Source organism: Monodon monoceros, unplaced genomic scaffold (assembly GCF_005190385.1).
Source record: "Monodon monoceros isolate NGI ecotype Baffin Bay Population unplaced genomic scaffold, NGI_Narwhal_1 Super_Scaffold_2, whole genome shotgun sequence".
Classification (NCBI taxonomy): Eukaryota; Metazoa; Chordata; class Mammalia; order Artiodactyla; family Monodontidae; genus Monodon; species Monodon monoceros.
In genome coordinates this window covers 92,728,218-92,741,323 of record NW_021703776.1, presented here as the reverse complement: position 1 = coordinate 92,741,323, position 13,106 = coordinate 92,728,218, and the positions used below count along the sequence as shown (strand labels likewise).

At 39.4% G+C, this 13,106-nt stretch overlaps 2 protein-coding genes across 2 annotated transcripts in view; both read right to left on the bottom strand.

Moving 5' to 3' along the window:
- Positions 1-13,106, bottom strand: part of MGAM (maltase-glucoamylase) — a 221,947-nt gene that overhangs the window by 170,700 nt on the left and 38,141 nt on the right. The window lies entirely within an intron of this gene.
- TAS2R5 (taste 2 receptor member 5) lies at positions 3,737-4,684 on the bottom strand. The gene is given in 1 exon segment (XM_029233075.1): positions 3,737-4,684. A coding segment is annotated over 1 exon segment (948 nt).

Genomic DNA, 13,106 nt, shown 5'->3' with positions numbered 1-13,106 from the left:
CAATCTATATGCTTAATTTTTTGGACTGTTTCTCCTATTTCCATCTTTTTATTGCTTCCTGATACCTTCTGAGAGAGTTCTTTGAGCTGACCTTCCAGTTCATTCATCGACCGTCTGCTGTATCGATTCTGCTACTTAACCTCATTGTTGAGTACATTATTTCATCTAATTTAAAAATACATATTTTAGAAGCCAAAGGGAAATCAGACTTTTTTTCACCACAGGACCTATCATCTAGGGCAGGTGTGTGACCTAGAATCAGCCAACCAGAAGCTCTTAGCTAGGGCTTATGTACTATGACGCAAAGGGACACATTCACAGAGGCAGTGGCACTGTCTAGGACATAACGCTGACAGTTGAAATGTGAGTGTTGCTGCCAGCATCAGTCCCTCTAGAGTGACTTGGCTGTGTTCTCAGCTGTTTAAACCCTCTTGGTTCCCATTCTGATGTTGACTCTCCAGACTTCCCATTGATTGTAAAAGATAGCCAATTTCCTTCCAATAAATTAATTTCCTCCTTAAGTCATTTCAAGTTGGACACATGAGTTGGGATGTGGGAAAAGTACATGAGAGTTAAAGCACTAATTTCTTCCTTCTACATAGTTAGATTCTGTAGACACTGTCATAAGTTATGGTTCAAAAAGTAAAGTGAAAAACATATTACTTGAAGTTACAAAATTAGTAATCAGAAGAATGACAAGTAAATAAAACTAATCAAATATAGGAGAGGGGAATAAATTTGGGGTTAAGTGAGATGATTCCCAAACTTTGATGAATGGGATTCAAAAGTTACAGTTTCAAAGTTGGGAAATGCTGCTGTACATTTTCTACCTTTCTGTATTGTTTACATCTTTTTCCAGTCCCCCTCTAGGCTGCACCATCAGAGATCATACCACATAACAGAAAGGGAAGTAGTAAGACCTATACACATACATACACACTTATGCACATGAACATGGATCCAGCTGCAGCTCGGAGAATGCAAACTATAAAAGATTTAATTACAGAAGATTCAATTCAAAAGCACAGATTTGCCTCCAGATTTGTTTTCTTGGATAAAACACAAACTAGCCTCACATCCATCATGAGCTAAATCACGCACAGAAAAGGAAGGAAATCCAACCCCAAAAGATGACTGGGAAAACGCAAGTGTTTTGTCCCTAAGAAAAGCAAGTCATAGATACTTCAGTCTGTCATGATTTTGGATCTTGACTCCCAGGCATCCCACCAACACCAAACATGAAAGATTAGTTGCTTATTTCACCTGTTTAAAAATACTCTCAAACTTGAGCATTCCACAGGCTAATCCCGGCATGAAGTCTTACAAGTATGAACAAGAGGAACTTAAGGTTTACTGGTAAAAGCACAAGACTTGGAGTCCAAACATTTGGGACTGTTTTATCTGACTGTTTACTAGTTGATGATGTTAAGCAAATCATCACTCCAGCCTGAGTTTTGTCATCTATAGAATGGGGATAGAATTACTACCTGCATAGAGTTGCTATTAAAATCAAATGAGATAATAGACTACATACAAGAATACCTGATAAAGTGTAAAGCCCAATACAAATGTTAGGTTATTATCATTATGACAGCTGGTCACAACAGACAGCTGTACAAAAATAGGCATGGCATAGTGGAAAATTCATTCTACTACTAAAAATATAACCCTAGAGAAGCATCTCCATACTTGAAAAGGATGAATATTATCATTTCCAGAAGACAAAGATGGTGCTTGACCTCACACAGCTCACAGTGACATCAGTGGAGCTATCCCTCCCTTGAACTATGACTAACATCCACATGTAGCTAGCACATACCTCAGTTCACAGCTTTGGATAAGGAAAAGACATATGTTAGAACATGTTAATGAAAGTAGAAGTGAAAAAAAATTTTAAGTATATCAAGTATTGTCCTTTGGATTACAGATCCTTTAGAACTGAACCAAAGAAAATGTGTTCAAATAAGCCTAAAAAGAAGGCTGAGAAAGTATATACAAAAACGGACAAGATTCAAAGGAGGGAAAGGCAAAGCTAACTCTTTAGCAAAGTAGTGTGATATAAAGGAAAGAGCCTTGGACCAGGAGTCTGAAAAGTTAGTTCTGGCTCTCTACAAAACTCTGGGCAGGCCATTGCCCTCTCTGGGCCTCAATTTCTCTATAATATATAAAAGGAGTTAAAAGACTAGTTAACACAGCTAATCAATCATTTACAAAACATTTATTGTTTATTATGGGCCAGGTAATATTCTAGGCACCAAGAACTTAGGAAGAAACAAAAACAGACACAGTTCCATGGATTTGATGTTCTAGATGATCTCCATCCAACTCAAAGACCCAACATTTAACTCTGTTAAAACAGAGTTTTAACTCTGACTTTAGGCTGTGGAGAGGCCAGAGTGGACAGTCAGGATGGTCAAATGACCAAAGAAAATAAGGCTTGACCTCTCCAGGGAGCAATGTTCTTTTGGGGAGCAGAAGCAAGTGCCCCTCACTCCCATCTTGCCCCACACTAGGTCCTGGGCTCAGAACGTAATACCAATTGTGGCAGCCAACTGATTTTTATCCTGAAAGGCAAGTCTAGGGCTCAAAGAAACTCCCAGAAATAGAAATATATTTTGTTTTATTTTTCAGTTAGATAACGAGACCAACTACAGTAGAGAAATGGGAAACTTATTTGGTACTTCTTTTTTAAGCTTATCTAAAATGACTAAAATTAACAGATAGATGAAATTTCATAAAAATTAAGGATCACTATATTAATTGTTCCTAATCTCGATTTAATATAATAGGAAAAACACAACTTATATATGTAATTTTAAAAGAAATGAATTATTTTCTGTATATAAACAGAACATAACACCTCATTTACCAAACATAAAGCCCTAGCCTTGATTTCTCTCATATATTAAAATAATGTACTTTGCATTGTGAAAAGAGAAACAGTATTGATTTTTATTCTGCATTTTCTATTGTCCATTTATTGATATAGCGTTAAAGAAGGAAAACTTTTACTCAGCCATTAAAAAGAATGAAATACACACACTACTATATATAAAATAGATAACTAATAAGAACCTACTGTATAGCACAGAGAAATCGACCCGATACTCTGTAATACCCTACATGGGAAAAGAATCTAAAAAAGAGTGGATATATGTATAACTATAACTGATTCACTTTGCTGTACACCTGAAACTAGCATAACATTGTAAATCAACTATACTCCAATAAAAATTTATTTTAAAAAAAGAATGAAATAATACCATTAGCAGCAACATGGATGGACCTGGAGAGTATCATACTAAATGAAATAAGTCAGACAGAGAAAGACAAATATCATATGATAGCGCTTATATGTGGAATCTAAAAGAAAAAATGATACAAACAAACTTATTTACGAAACAGAAACAGACTCACAGACATAGAGAACAAACTTATGGTTACTGGGGGTGGGGGAGGGGGAGGGACAGATTGGGAGTTTGGGATTGATATGTACACACTGCTATATTTAAAATAGATAACCAATAAGGACCTACTGTACAGCACAGGGAACTCTGCTCAATACTCTGTGATAATCTAAATGGGAAAAGAATTTGAAAAGGAATAGGTACATGTCTATGTATAACAATCACTCTGCTGTACACCTGAAACTAACACAACATTGTTAATCAACTATACTCTAATATAAAATAAAAATTTTTTTTAAAAAGAAGGAAAAATTTTAAATATGTAAAAGTCAGCCCCCTTTTGGAGAGCTATCAAAAAAGTGTCTCAAAACAGTCTCCTGACCACTCCTTTCTCTCCAAGTATATACTGTCTTCCACAGGATTCTCTGACAAGTCTGCTTCATCCTGGGATTCCCCATGATCAATATGACAGAATGAAGAGAAGCGTAGGCAGTGATGAGTGTCTCAGAGATGAAGAGAGCGGTAAGATCAGCAGGAAAAGACCTGGAGGTGATGGAGAAGGGGCTGGCCAGGATGTAGACTATGTAAAGTATAAGAAAACAGCCCAAGGACTTCAGGACAGTGATGTGAGCCTTGGCCTGAGCATCTCTCCTGCCGACTGTATGGACATTCATCTTCCTGCGGTGTCTACACAAAGAGACAATCCGCATCCCAGAGGAAATAAGCAACACCATGAAGGGCATTATACTTCCTGTATTGAGCCATAATATATACAGATAGTGCCAGTTTGAAGGGGGGTATAAAATGCTGCTGTTTCCGTGGGAAGGATCGGAGAACTCTAACCTACCCTGGACTATAAGTAACAAACTGATCATGAAGTACACCAGAAGGCACCAGTGACTCAGGCAACAGGCCCTCTGCTTCAGCCACAAGTAGACAGGGTGTTCAAAGGTCATGATCTTCCTGCAGTAGAAGACACTGAGAAAAGTGGCAAACCACAGGCTGGTCTGGCTTACTAAGACCCAGAAGACATTGAGATAGCAAAGCCAATGGCTGCTCTGGAAAAGTGGAAACAGACTTAAGTCCACCATAATCAACCACTGTAGAAGAAATCAACAGACAGCCAGGCCCAGGACAATGAGGTTATATGAGGACCCCTTGAATTTTCTGAGCCGTTCTCCAAAACTCCAGACCACGAGGACTCCATTTCCAACCAGGCCAATGAGAAATTCAGCCACTGCTACCAGCATTAACAGTCCTAGGACAGCAGTCAGCATGGCTGGGGAAGTCTCTCACTGCTGTCTCAGGAGGTGCTCTGCTTCAGTGCCGATGAATGCGAAAGGCTCCTGGCTAAACTGCAGACTCCCTGAAGAGGATACAACACCCACAGTAAATTTTCATATCACAAAATCTGGATTTGGTCTTACCCTTCTGTAACCTGTCCTCAAGCTTAGACTGAACAGCTGTGACCAGGAACAGAGAGTTTAGAAGTTATAAACCCCTCTATATTTGCATCCACATGAATGAACCCTGAACAAACCCTGAGACGAGAGATTTGAAAACGTATTAGAAACACCAACTCTCCTTCTCAAGGGTCATGGGCTAACATCTAGATACCAACACATAATATAATAAGATCTCTCAATAAGAAAGACCAAAACAGTCTTAGGTTCTATACAGTGCCAGATGTGAGCTCATTCATATAAAAAAGAAAATTTATTTTCATAAAAAGAACTTTGAACATACAGGCATGAAAGCCAAATAAAGTCAGAAATTAAAAATATATTTCATTATTAAAGAGAGAAGTAGGGGAAGTTTGGGGAAAGAAAACAATCAGAGAACCAAAACATATTTTAAGTGCCAAATAATAAAAAATATAGGAGGTCAGGTAGAGGAGCCATTACTATTAATCAGGATCTTTGAGATCATCTGCCCTTTATGATCAATTATCCACACACACTTGACTTAGCATATATGTCACATCAAGGTCTTAGAGGAAGGAGATGAGCTCAAAGAAGTGAAAGACTAGCAGAGTAATCAAGAAATATAGGAAAAGTGCTTCATTTACTGTTCAGATTCCACCTTCCTTGGGACCAGACAAATGCAAATGTGTTTATGGGAGGCTGAATTCTAAGATGGCGCCCAAGGTTCCCACCCTTTGGTGTACATACCCTGAATAATCCTTGAGCAGGGGTGGGACTGTGAATAACATGGGATGTCACTCCTGTGATTAGGTTATATTACATGGCAAAGATGAAGGCTTTTGCAGATGTAATTAAGGTCCCTAATCAGTCAAGTTTGAGTTAATCAAAAAGTAGACTATCCCGCGTTGGCCTGATTTAATCAGATAATGTCTTGGAGGAGGAACTGGGCCCTCCTGCTGGCTTTAAAGAATCCAGCTGCCATGTTGTGAGAGAGTCACATGGTGAGAAAATGTGGGAAGCCTCTAGATGCTTAGATTGACCCCACCCCACCCCCGAATCCCACCACCTGACAGCCAGCAAGAAAACAGGACTTTGTCCTACAAATGCAAAGAACTGAATCCTGCCAACAACCAGTAAGCTTGGCAAGCTCCAGAAAGAACACAGCTCCAGAAGGAACACAGCCCCAGAAGGAACACAGCCCAGCCAACATCTTAACTGCAGCCTGTGAGACGCTACACAGAGGACCCATGTAGGCTGTGCCAGGAGTCTTGATCCACAGAAACTGTGACATAATAAATGGATGTTGTTTTAAGCTGCTAAATTTGTCTTGCTTCACAAAAATAGAAAACCAGTACAGTGTTCAAAACAGGCTAGAAATAACTATGAGGAAGTGAGAAGAAAGTGGAATTGGATTGGAAAGAAGGAGAAAGGCCAGGCTTCTTAGGAAGGCAGCACGGGTGTAGTAAAAAGGTTCTGTTCCAGGTGCCAGCGCTGCCTTGGGCACTCTATGAAGCTGCAATCAAGCCAGCACCCTCTCTGGGCCTCAGCTGTTCTACTAGTAATATAATAGCTTGTGGGACAGGATTTCTATTCATTAGGTAAGATGTGCAGAGCGCTTACCATGTGCCAGGCAGTGGAGGAGGCACAGGAACACAGCAGGGAGCAGGCCCTGCTTCCAGGGTGCACACATTGTGCACCACCCCACCCAGCTGAGGGCCTGGAGCCTGAGAACTCTGCCTGCAGCTGTGGAGAGGCAGAGGGGAAGGTCATAACTGCCACTGGCCAGAAAACTTGGATGAGGCATAAACCTCTCCAAGAGCAAGGCTTCTACGGTGACTTTTGGATGGCAAACAAAACTGCCCTTCTCTCCCACCCTGCCGCACTTGAGGTCCTGAGCAGTGGAACTTCATGCAAAGCATAGCAGCCAACTGACGTGTATCCAGAAAGCCTGGTCTGGGCTCAAAGAAAAAAAAAAAATCACTAGAAATATAAAGATGGTTTCTTGACGGGCTGCTTTACAAGTGGTGCTAAGAAAGGCTAAACCACGTAGAGAACTGAGATAATTAGTTAATTCTAATAAGAATAATGTTTGTCTAAAAAATGTCTAGCAATTAATGCACAGGTTCATCTTTTTCTTCACACACATTATCTCAAAATTATACCTATTTTCTACTTCATCTCATCAGGGGATACACAGTCTCTACTGGCAAAGAGAAATGGATTACCTGCAATAATTCAGAAAAATGTGATCCTGTCCATGCAAAACATGAGAACTGTTTTGACTTCTGGAGTTTACTAAAATAAGCACTTTGCGTTGCTTAGAGAGCAATAGCTCTGGTTTCTATTCTATTTTGCATGTTACTCTCTCATTTTATTTCAAAATTAAAGAAGAAATGAGAAGGAGAATTGAGAACAAAAATTTAATTAACTTGACAATTTTACAGGAAGTTAATTTTACTGTTGGCAATTCTCTAGAGTAAGGGCTGACTAGATCTTTCTCCCATGTCGTGGACACCTTCAACAGGTCTGATTCCTTGTGACCATTATGACAGAACAGAGGGACGTGTAGCCATCGTGTCTCAGGGATGAGCCAGTGGTGGGCTCCGAGGGGGAAGAGCTGGAGATGATGGCAGAGAGGCTAGCCAAGGCATAAAAGCCACATGAAGGAGGAAGCAGCAGCTAAGGGACTTTGGTTTCAAAGACTAAGGTCTGCCACTTTCATCCAAAAAAATGCCTTCCCCCCACAAGTTGCCAGACTAAGTACAGCTCCATCTCCTATTCTACATCTGACATATCTCAGGGACTCAAACATTTTGTATTCCTGGACATAGACTTTTCTAATGCCGCCCCAAATTGTGCCTACATTGCCACTAGATGGCATCTAGAAGGCAACTCTTCTGTAGCAACTGCTAACCTGAGCAAATTAATTCTTCTCTTAATGTACAGCATGTGTCTAAAAATTCAGAAATTGAGAAAATTAAGCATGTTATTAATTGGCACGTGTAATAGGAACAAAAGCTATAAATGTACACATATTCATCGTCTTTCCAGCTTCTTCCCCACCACTTTATGAAGAGGTGGAGTTCTTGCTCACTGGGTCAGTACCACCTCTTGGGTACTGGAATTCAGGTATTTGCAGGGAGGATGAAGTGCCAAACTCCACCCTCCATGGCCTGCATGCGGCAAGGATCACGATAAGAGTATAAGCAGCAGCAGCATTGCTGGGGTAGAAAAAGTAAATGGTAGTGAGGGGACCTGGCAGATAAGAAAGCTGGAGCTATTTTCTCTGCTTCCGTAAGTATGAAAATTTGGGATGAGAAGTAAGTAGACAAGATTTGGGAGACCCTCTAGGAAGCACGGCTTAATGCCCCTTCCCTTGAGAATAAGCTGGACTTAGAGAGTTACTTCTAAACAAGAATGTCTGGAAAGGGAAGTAGAGTAACCAGGCAGTGGAGAAACCTGGCAGACACCACCTTAATCAAGCAATCCAGGTTAACAGGACCAATGATAAGTCACAATGACATCATGTACCCCTGATGTGATGTGATGAGAAGGGTGCTTCACCTCTGTTGTACTCTTCCCTAAAGGCCCTCAACTCCAGTCTAACTGTGAGAAAAACATCAGAGAAACCCAGATTAAGAGACATTTTATAAAATGCCTGAACAGTAATCTTCAAAGCTGTCAAGGTCATGAAAAACAAGGAAAGACTGAGAAACATCGCAGACCAGAGGAGACTAAAACTATCTGACAACTAAACGCAATGTGAGATCCTGGATTCTTGGAACAGAAAAAGAACACGTGTGGGAAAACTGGTAATATGTGAATGAAGTCTGTAGTTTAGTTAACAGTTACTGTGTGATTGCTGGTTTCTTAGTTTTAACAAATGTACTAGGTTATGTAAGCTATTAACATCAGAAAAGCTGAGAGAGGGGAATATGGGACCGCTACATACTCTCTTTGCAACTTTTCTATGACATAAAATAAAATTAAAAATTAAAACGTTATTTTTGAAAAGTTATGTAAAACTCAGTTACATAAGGCTGTTTGCAGGAAAATTACATTTTTAACAATTTGAGGATTGTGCTTTTCTAGAGGAGGTTTGGGAGGTGGAGGTTTTCTCCTAACATCGCAAGATCATGCTGAGAAGAGTCGAGCAACAAGAGATGGCAGACAGGGCTTTCTGGATATCTGCTCATCCGAAGCAAAGTGTCCACAGTTTCATGCTAGCACCAACCCTCAATGGGACACAAACCACATGACCAGCTCCGTGTAAGGGGAATTCAAATAGGGGCACTTGTGGCCACTCATAGAAAGGCAACATGCTTCAGAGTCAGACAGATTTGGGTTTACTTCCCAACTCAACCAGTTATAATGTAGCTAGGTCCTTAGACAAGTCAATTAACCTCTCAGGGCTCCTGGTTTCTCTTTATAAAAGTTTTGATAATAATGCTTACCTCACAGGGCTATTGTGATGATAAAAGGACGTATGAAATTACCTAGCCTGGTTCCTAGAAATTAATGTTAGTATTTTTCTTTCCTTCCTTGGTGATTTCTCTCCATATTCACTCCTGTCAATAAAGTAGGAGAGCAGCTGAAGTCTGCTGTTATTCACAGTATGCAAATACATGAACTGGGTTGGTGCTTCTGAAGGAAGGTGGTAAGCTCTGCACAATTCCAGAATTTCTGGAAAGCAAGAGTAAAGATAGGAGCCTGATTATGACAGGGCTTTAAAAACAGACAGAGAAGTCAAAGATACAGAGGGGAAGATGGGAGTTAGATAGATTTTTCTGAGTAATATCAATATATTTAAGTATTTCTTCTCTTGATATCCCTGAATTCAGATCATTATATAGTCATTGTCCCAACTATGAAAGCAGCAAAACTGAGACAGATAATTTTCTGTATTTAAAATAGGTCAGAAAGATTATCAAACAAATCAAGGATGTACCTGTGTTCAGACACCTCATTTGCAAGCAAGCTGTACACACATGGAGCCATTACCCAGGGCCTCGTGTTCGTTCCTACTGACAGAGTTACAGTCCTGCCTTTCTTCCCAGACCCTATATATCCCACAGCCATAATCCAAAGAGCAAGCTAGCTGTTCTGACGTGATGTTACTACTGGTGCTCCCCCAGAAGACTGAACTTATACCTACCCCAACTGCTTGGGGAGGATGGTGTGCGGTCCTCCCCTCTCCCCACCCTAACCTCCATTAACTCCTATCACCTACTTGTTAATTTCCATGCCAGGCAAATTCTCACACATCCATGGAGTTTCTTTTCATCCTTTTTCACTCAAGGAATAAAACTGGCCAGGGGCCAGTTATCTAATCCTTAGGGAGTTTTGTCAAACTACCACTTCTACCTTCTACTCCCACACCCAGGAAGAATGGGAGGCAGGGCATACAAAATTTGAAAGAAAGCCCTCGCACCTCCAGCTCTCTCTTAGAAGCAGTGGGCTAGATTAGAGGATCCATCTCCAGCTTTAACTTATAAAAAAGAACATTATTGGGAAACTTATTTTAAACGCTTTCAGTAAGCTTCAGTTTTACCAGAAGACCCTGGCATTTGAGGCTATCTTAAAAGTTACAATCAATTTATGCTTTACAACACTACTGCCTTCTTCCTCTTAATCCCTTCTTTCTTTGTTAGTGTTTTTTTTCTTTTTTAACAGCTGGAACAACTGAAAATGGCTCAACAGAATGCTGGTAACAATGATCAGGGAAACCCAAAGTCACATATGTTTAAGTGAAACTTAGGCAATATAAAGAAACTTTTAAAATACTTGAAATGGCCAAGAATTTCCTTTACTTCTCACATGAACTGTATCTACTTTCCCACCCTCTTTCTACTCCTTCCCAAGTAGCAGTATTCAAAAGAAATTTTAAAATGGTTTCTTCTTTAATGTTCCTACTTGTTGTTTAAAAAATATATCTCACATAAATTTCAGGGCCTAAAAACCCAGCGTCTACAGTACCCCATGATAATTATTTCAGAAAGAAACTAAGCACCCGCAAGATTTTCATACCTCCCCTACCTCTCTCTCTTAGATAGATAGATAGAGAGAGAGAGAGAGAGATATCTTAGCAGCCCAGCATGGATTTTCAGGCTGGATACATCCTGCTTCAGACATCATTTTGAATATTTTCTTCTTGTCCTAGAAAATAAAGCTTTATAATTGGGCATGATTCTACTCTGTCCCTACATCTTTCCACTCATCTTCTGATACAGTGGGAAAATAAGTGGATTTTAGAATCAGAAGACGAATTGGAGCCTTGCATCTACCCTCTCCTAGTTTTACTATTGTGAGCCATTTACTTAACTTGTTTGTACCTCAATTTTCTCATCCATATACTGGGTATAATATGTATCTATATTACCAAAGAAATTGTGAGGAACCAATAAAATAACATGTGAAAATGTAGCCCAGACAATAATTTGACTTGTAGCAGTTAACAGTTAAATAACAATGCTTCCAGTTATAGCTACCACAGAGAATGTTTCAGGATGTTATACGGACACTGCCCTCGTGCCTGCCCTTCATTTCAGAAAGTGACTCTTCTCAGCAAAGAGTTTTAAACATCCCTCCCTTTCCTGAATAGGCAGAGAATTTAGGGAGAGGCAGGATATGGCATATATATATTAGAGAGCCTGTAAGTTATCATATTTTGAAGAAATAAACTCCAAAACAATGTTTAAATTCCTGATTAATAATTACTTAGTGGCAGAACATATTGGAACCAGCAAAACTCCAAACCCACAGCATTGCTAAAAAACTGTGCCCAAGAAAGACTTTAGGCAAGTGTCTAAGCAAAGACTCAAGATCTTCAAACAGCAAAACAGTCCTAATACAAAAACAACACATCCAGTCCAAATGGGAAATAAATGAATACAATATAAGACACTCAAGAAATGAATCAGCAGAACTTTGTCAATACTAGAAAAAGAACCCAGACAAAGCAGGAGAATGGTTATTCACTCAGCCTTTCTTAGTGAGGAGAGACAGGAGTTTGACATCAGAAGACCCCACTGATCATTTAGACAGACAGACGGACACTTCCTGTTAATATTTTAAAGTATGTGTTTTTTTCTGATTACAAAAGAGATACATGTTCATCATAGAAAACTTGGAAAATGGGGGAAAAAATTACTCAAAACTTTCTACCTAAAAATAATTGCTGTTTTCAATTTTCTTTGCATATACATGTTTTTATTTCACTTAGTAGTAATAAGTATTTTATCAGGTCATATAAAAATGTTCTTTGACTATAAAATGCTAAATACACACTACTTCATCATACAGATATACACTATTGTACATATCTATGGTATAGCATAAATTATTTGAGTAAAAGGCAATAGAAACACCAAACTACAGAGTCGGAAAGAATGGAGATGTTTATTTTTCATGAATGGTCCTGGAGTTGAGGTATGGCAGCTCCGGGAACCATACAGCCAACTCGAGGATGCATAACTGCTCCACTATCCCCAGGCAGTCACCTCATCTGTGTGGTGCAAGATGGCCAATCATTATATCGGCATTCCAGCCCATAGGAAGAGGAGAAGGGAAAAGAAGGGAATGCATATACCTGTTCTGGGGGTGCCACCTAGAAATCACGGCAATACCTACTTATAAGAAAAAGCTGTAAAATGTAATTAGCTGCCAAAAACTCCAAGTAGCTAAAAATTCTGTTAACTATTTAAGAGAGGGGAAAAGAACAGATACTGGGGTCCATGAGGGCTTCTGCTATGCATTTAGAAGAGAGGGGAAAAGAACAGATACTGGGGTCCATGAGGGCTTCTGCTATGCATTTAGAGTTCTTATGTCGCAGTGTACATTTAATTGCTCTCAGCAATCCTTTTATCTCCTAATTTTCAGATTCTAACATGATGAATACCTCCAGGTTTTGTAGTATAAACTATTGGTTCTTTACTGAATACTGTAGTCAGGATTCTGGTGGCTGGAATGAGAAATATCAGGTAAATTGTAAAATTTGGAGATTTCTCGGGGTCTTTTTCAATAAAGAGAATGTTATTTTAATAAGATTATTTATTTTGTGATGTGTAAATATTACATATCTTATAAACACTAAAAAAACTATATAAATTATTATTTCCCAATTCCCATTTCAAAACATCAATATGCCATCTTCAGATTCCTATTCCTCTGTAGCCATAGTCCTGCTGTTCCAAACAAATAAACAAAAAGCTCAGCATTTTGGAGAACTGTGCAGTGCCCATAAATCTCAGTGCATAAATTCACACAGAGATGACAT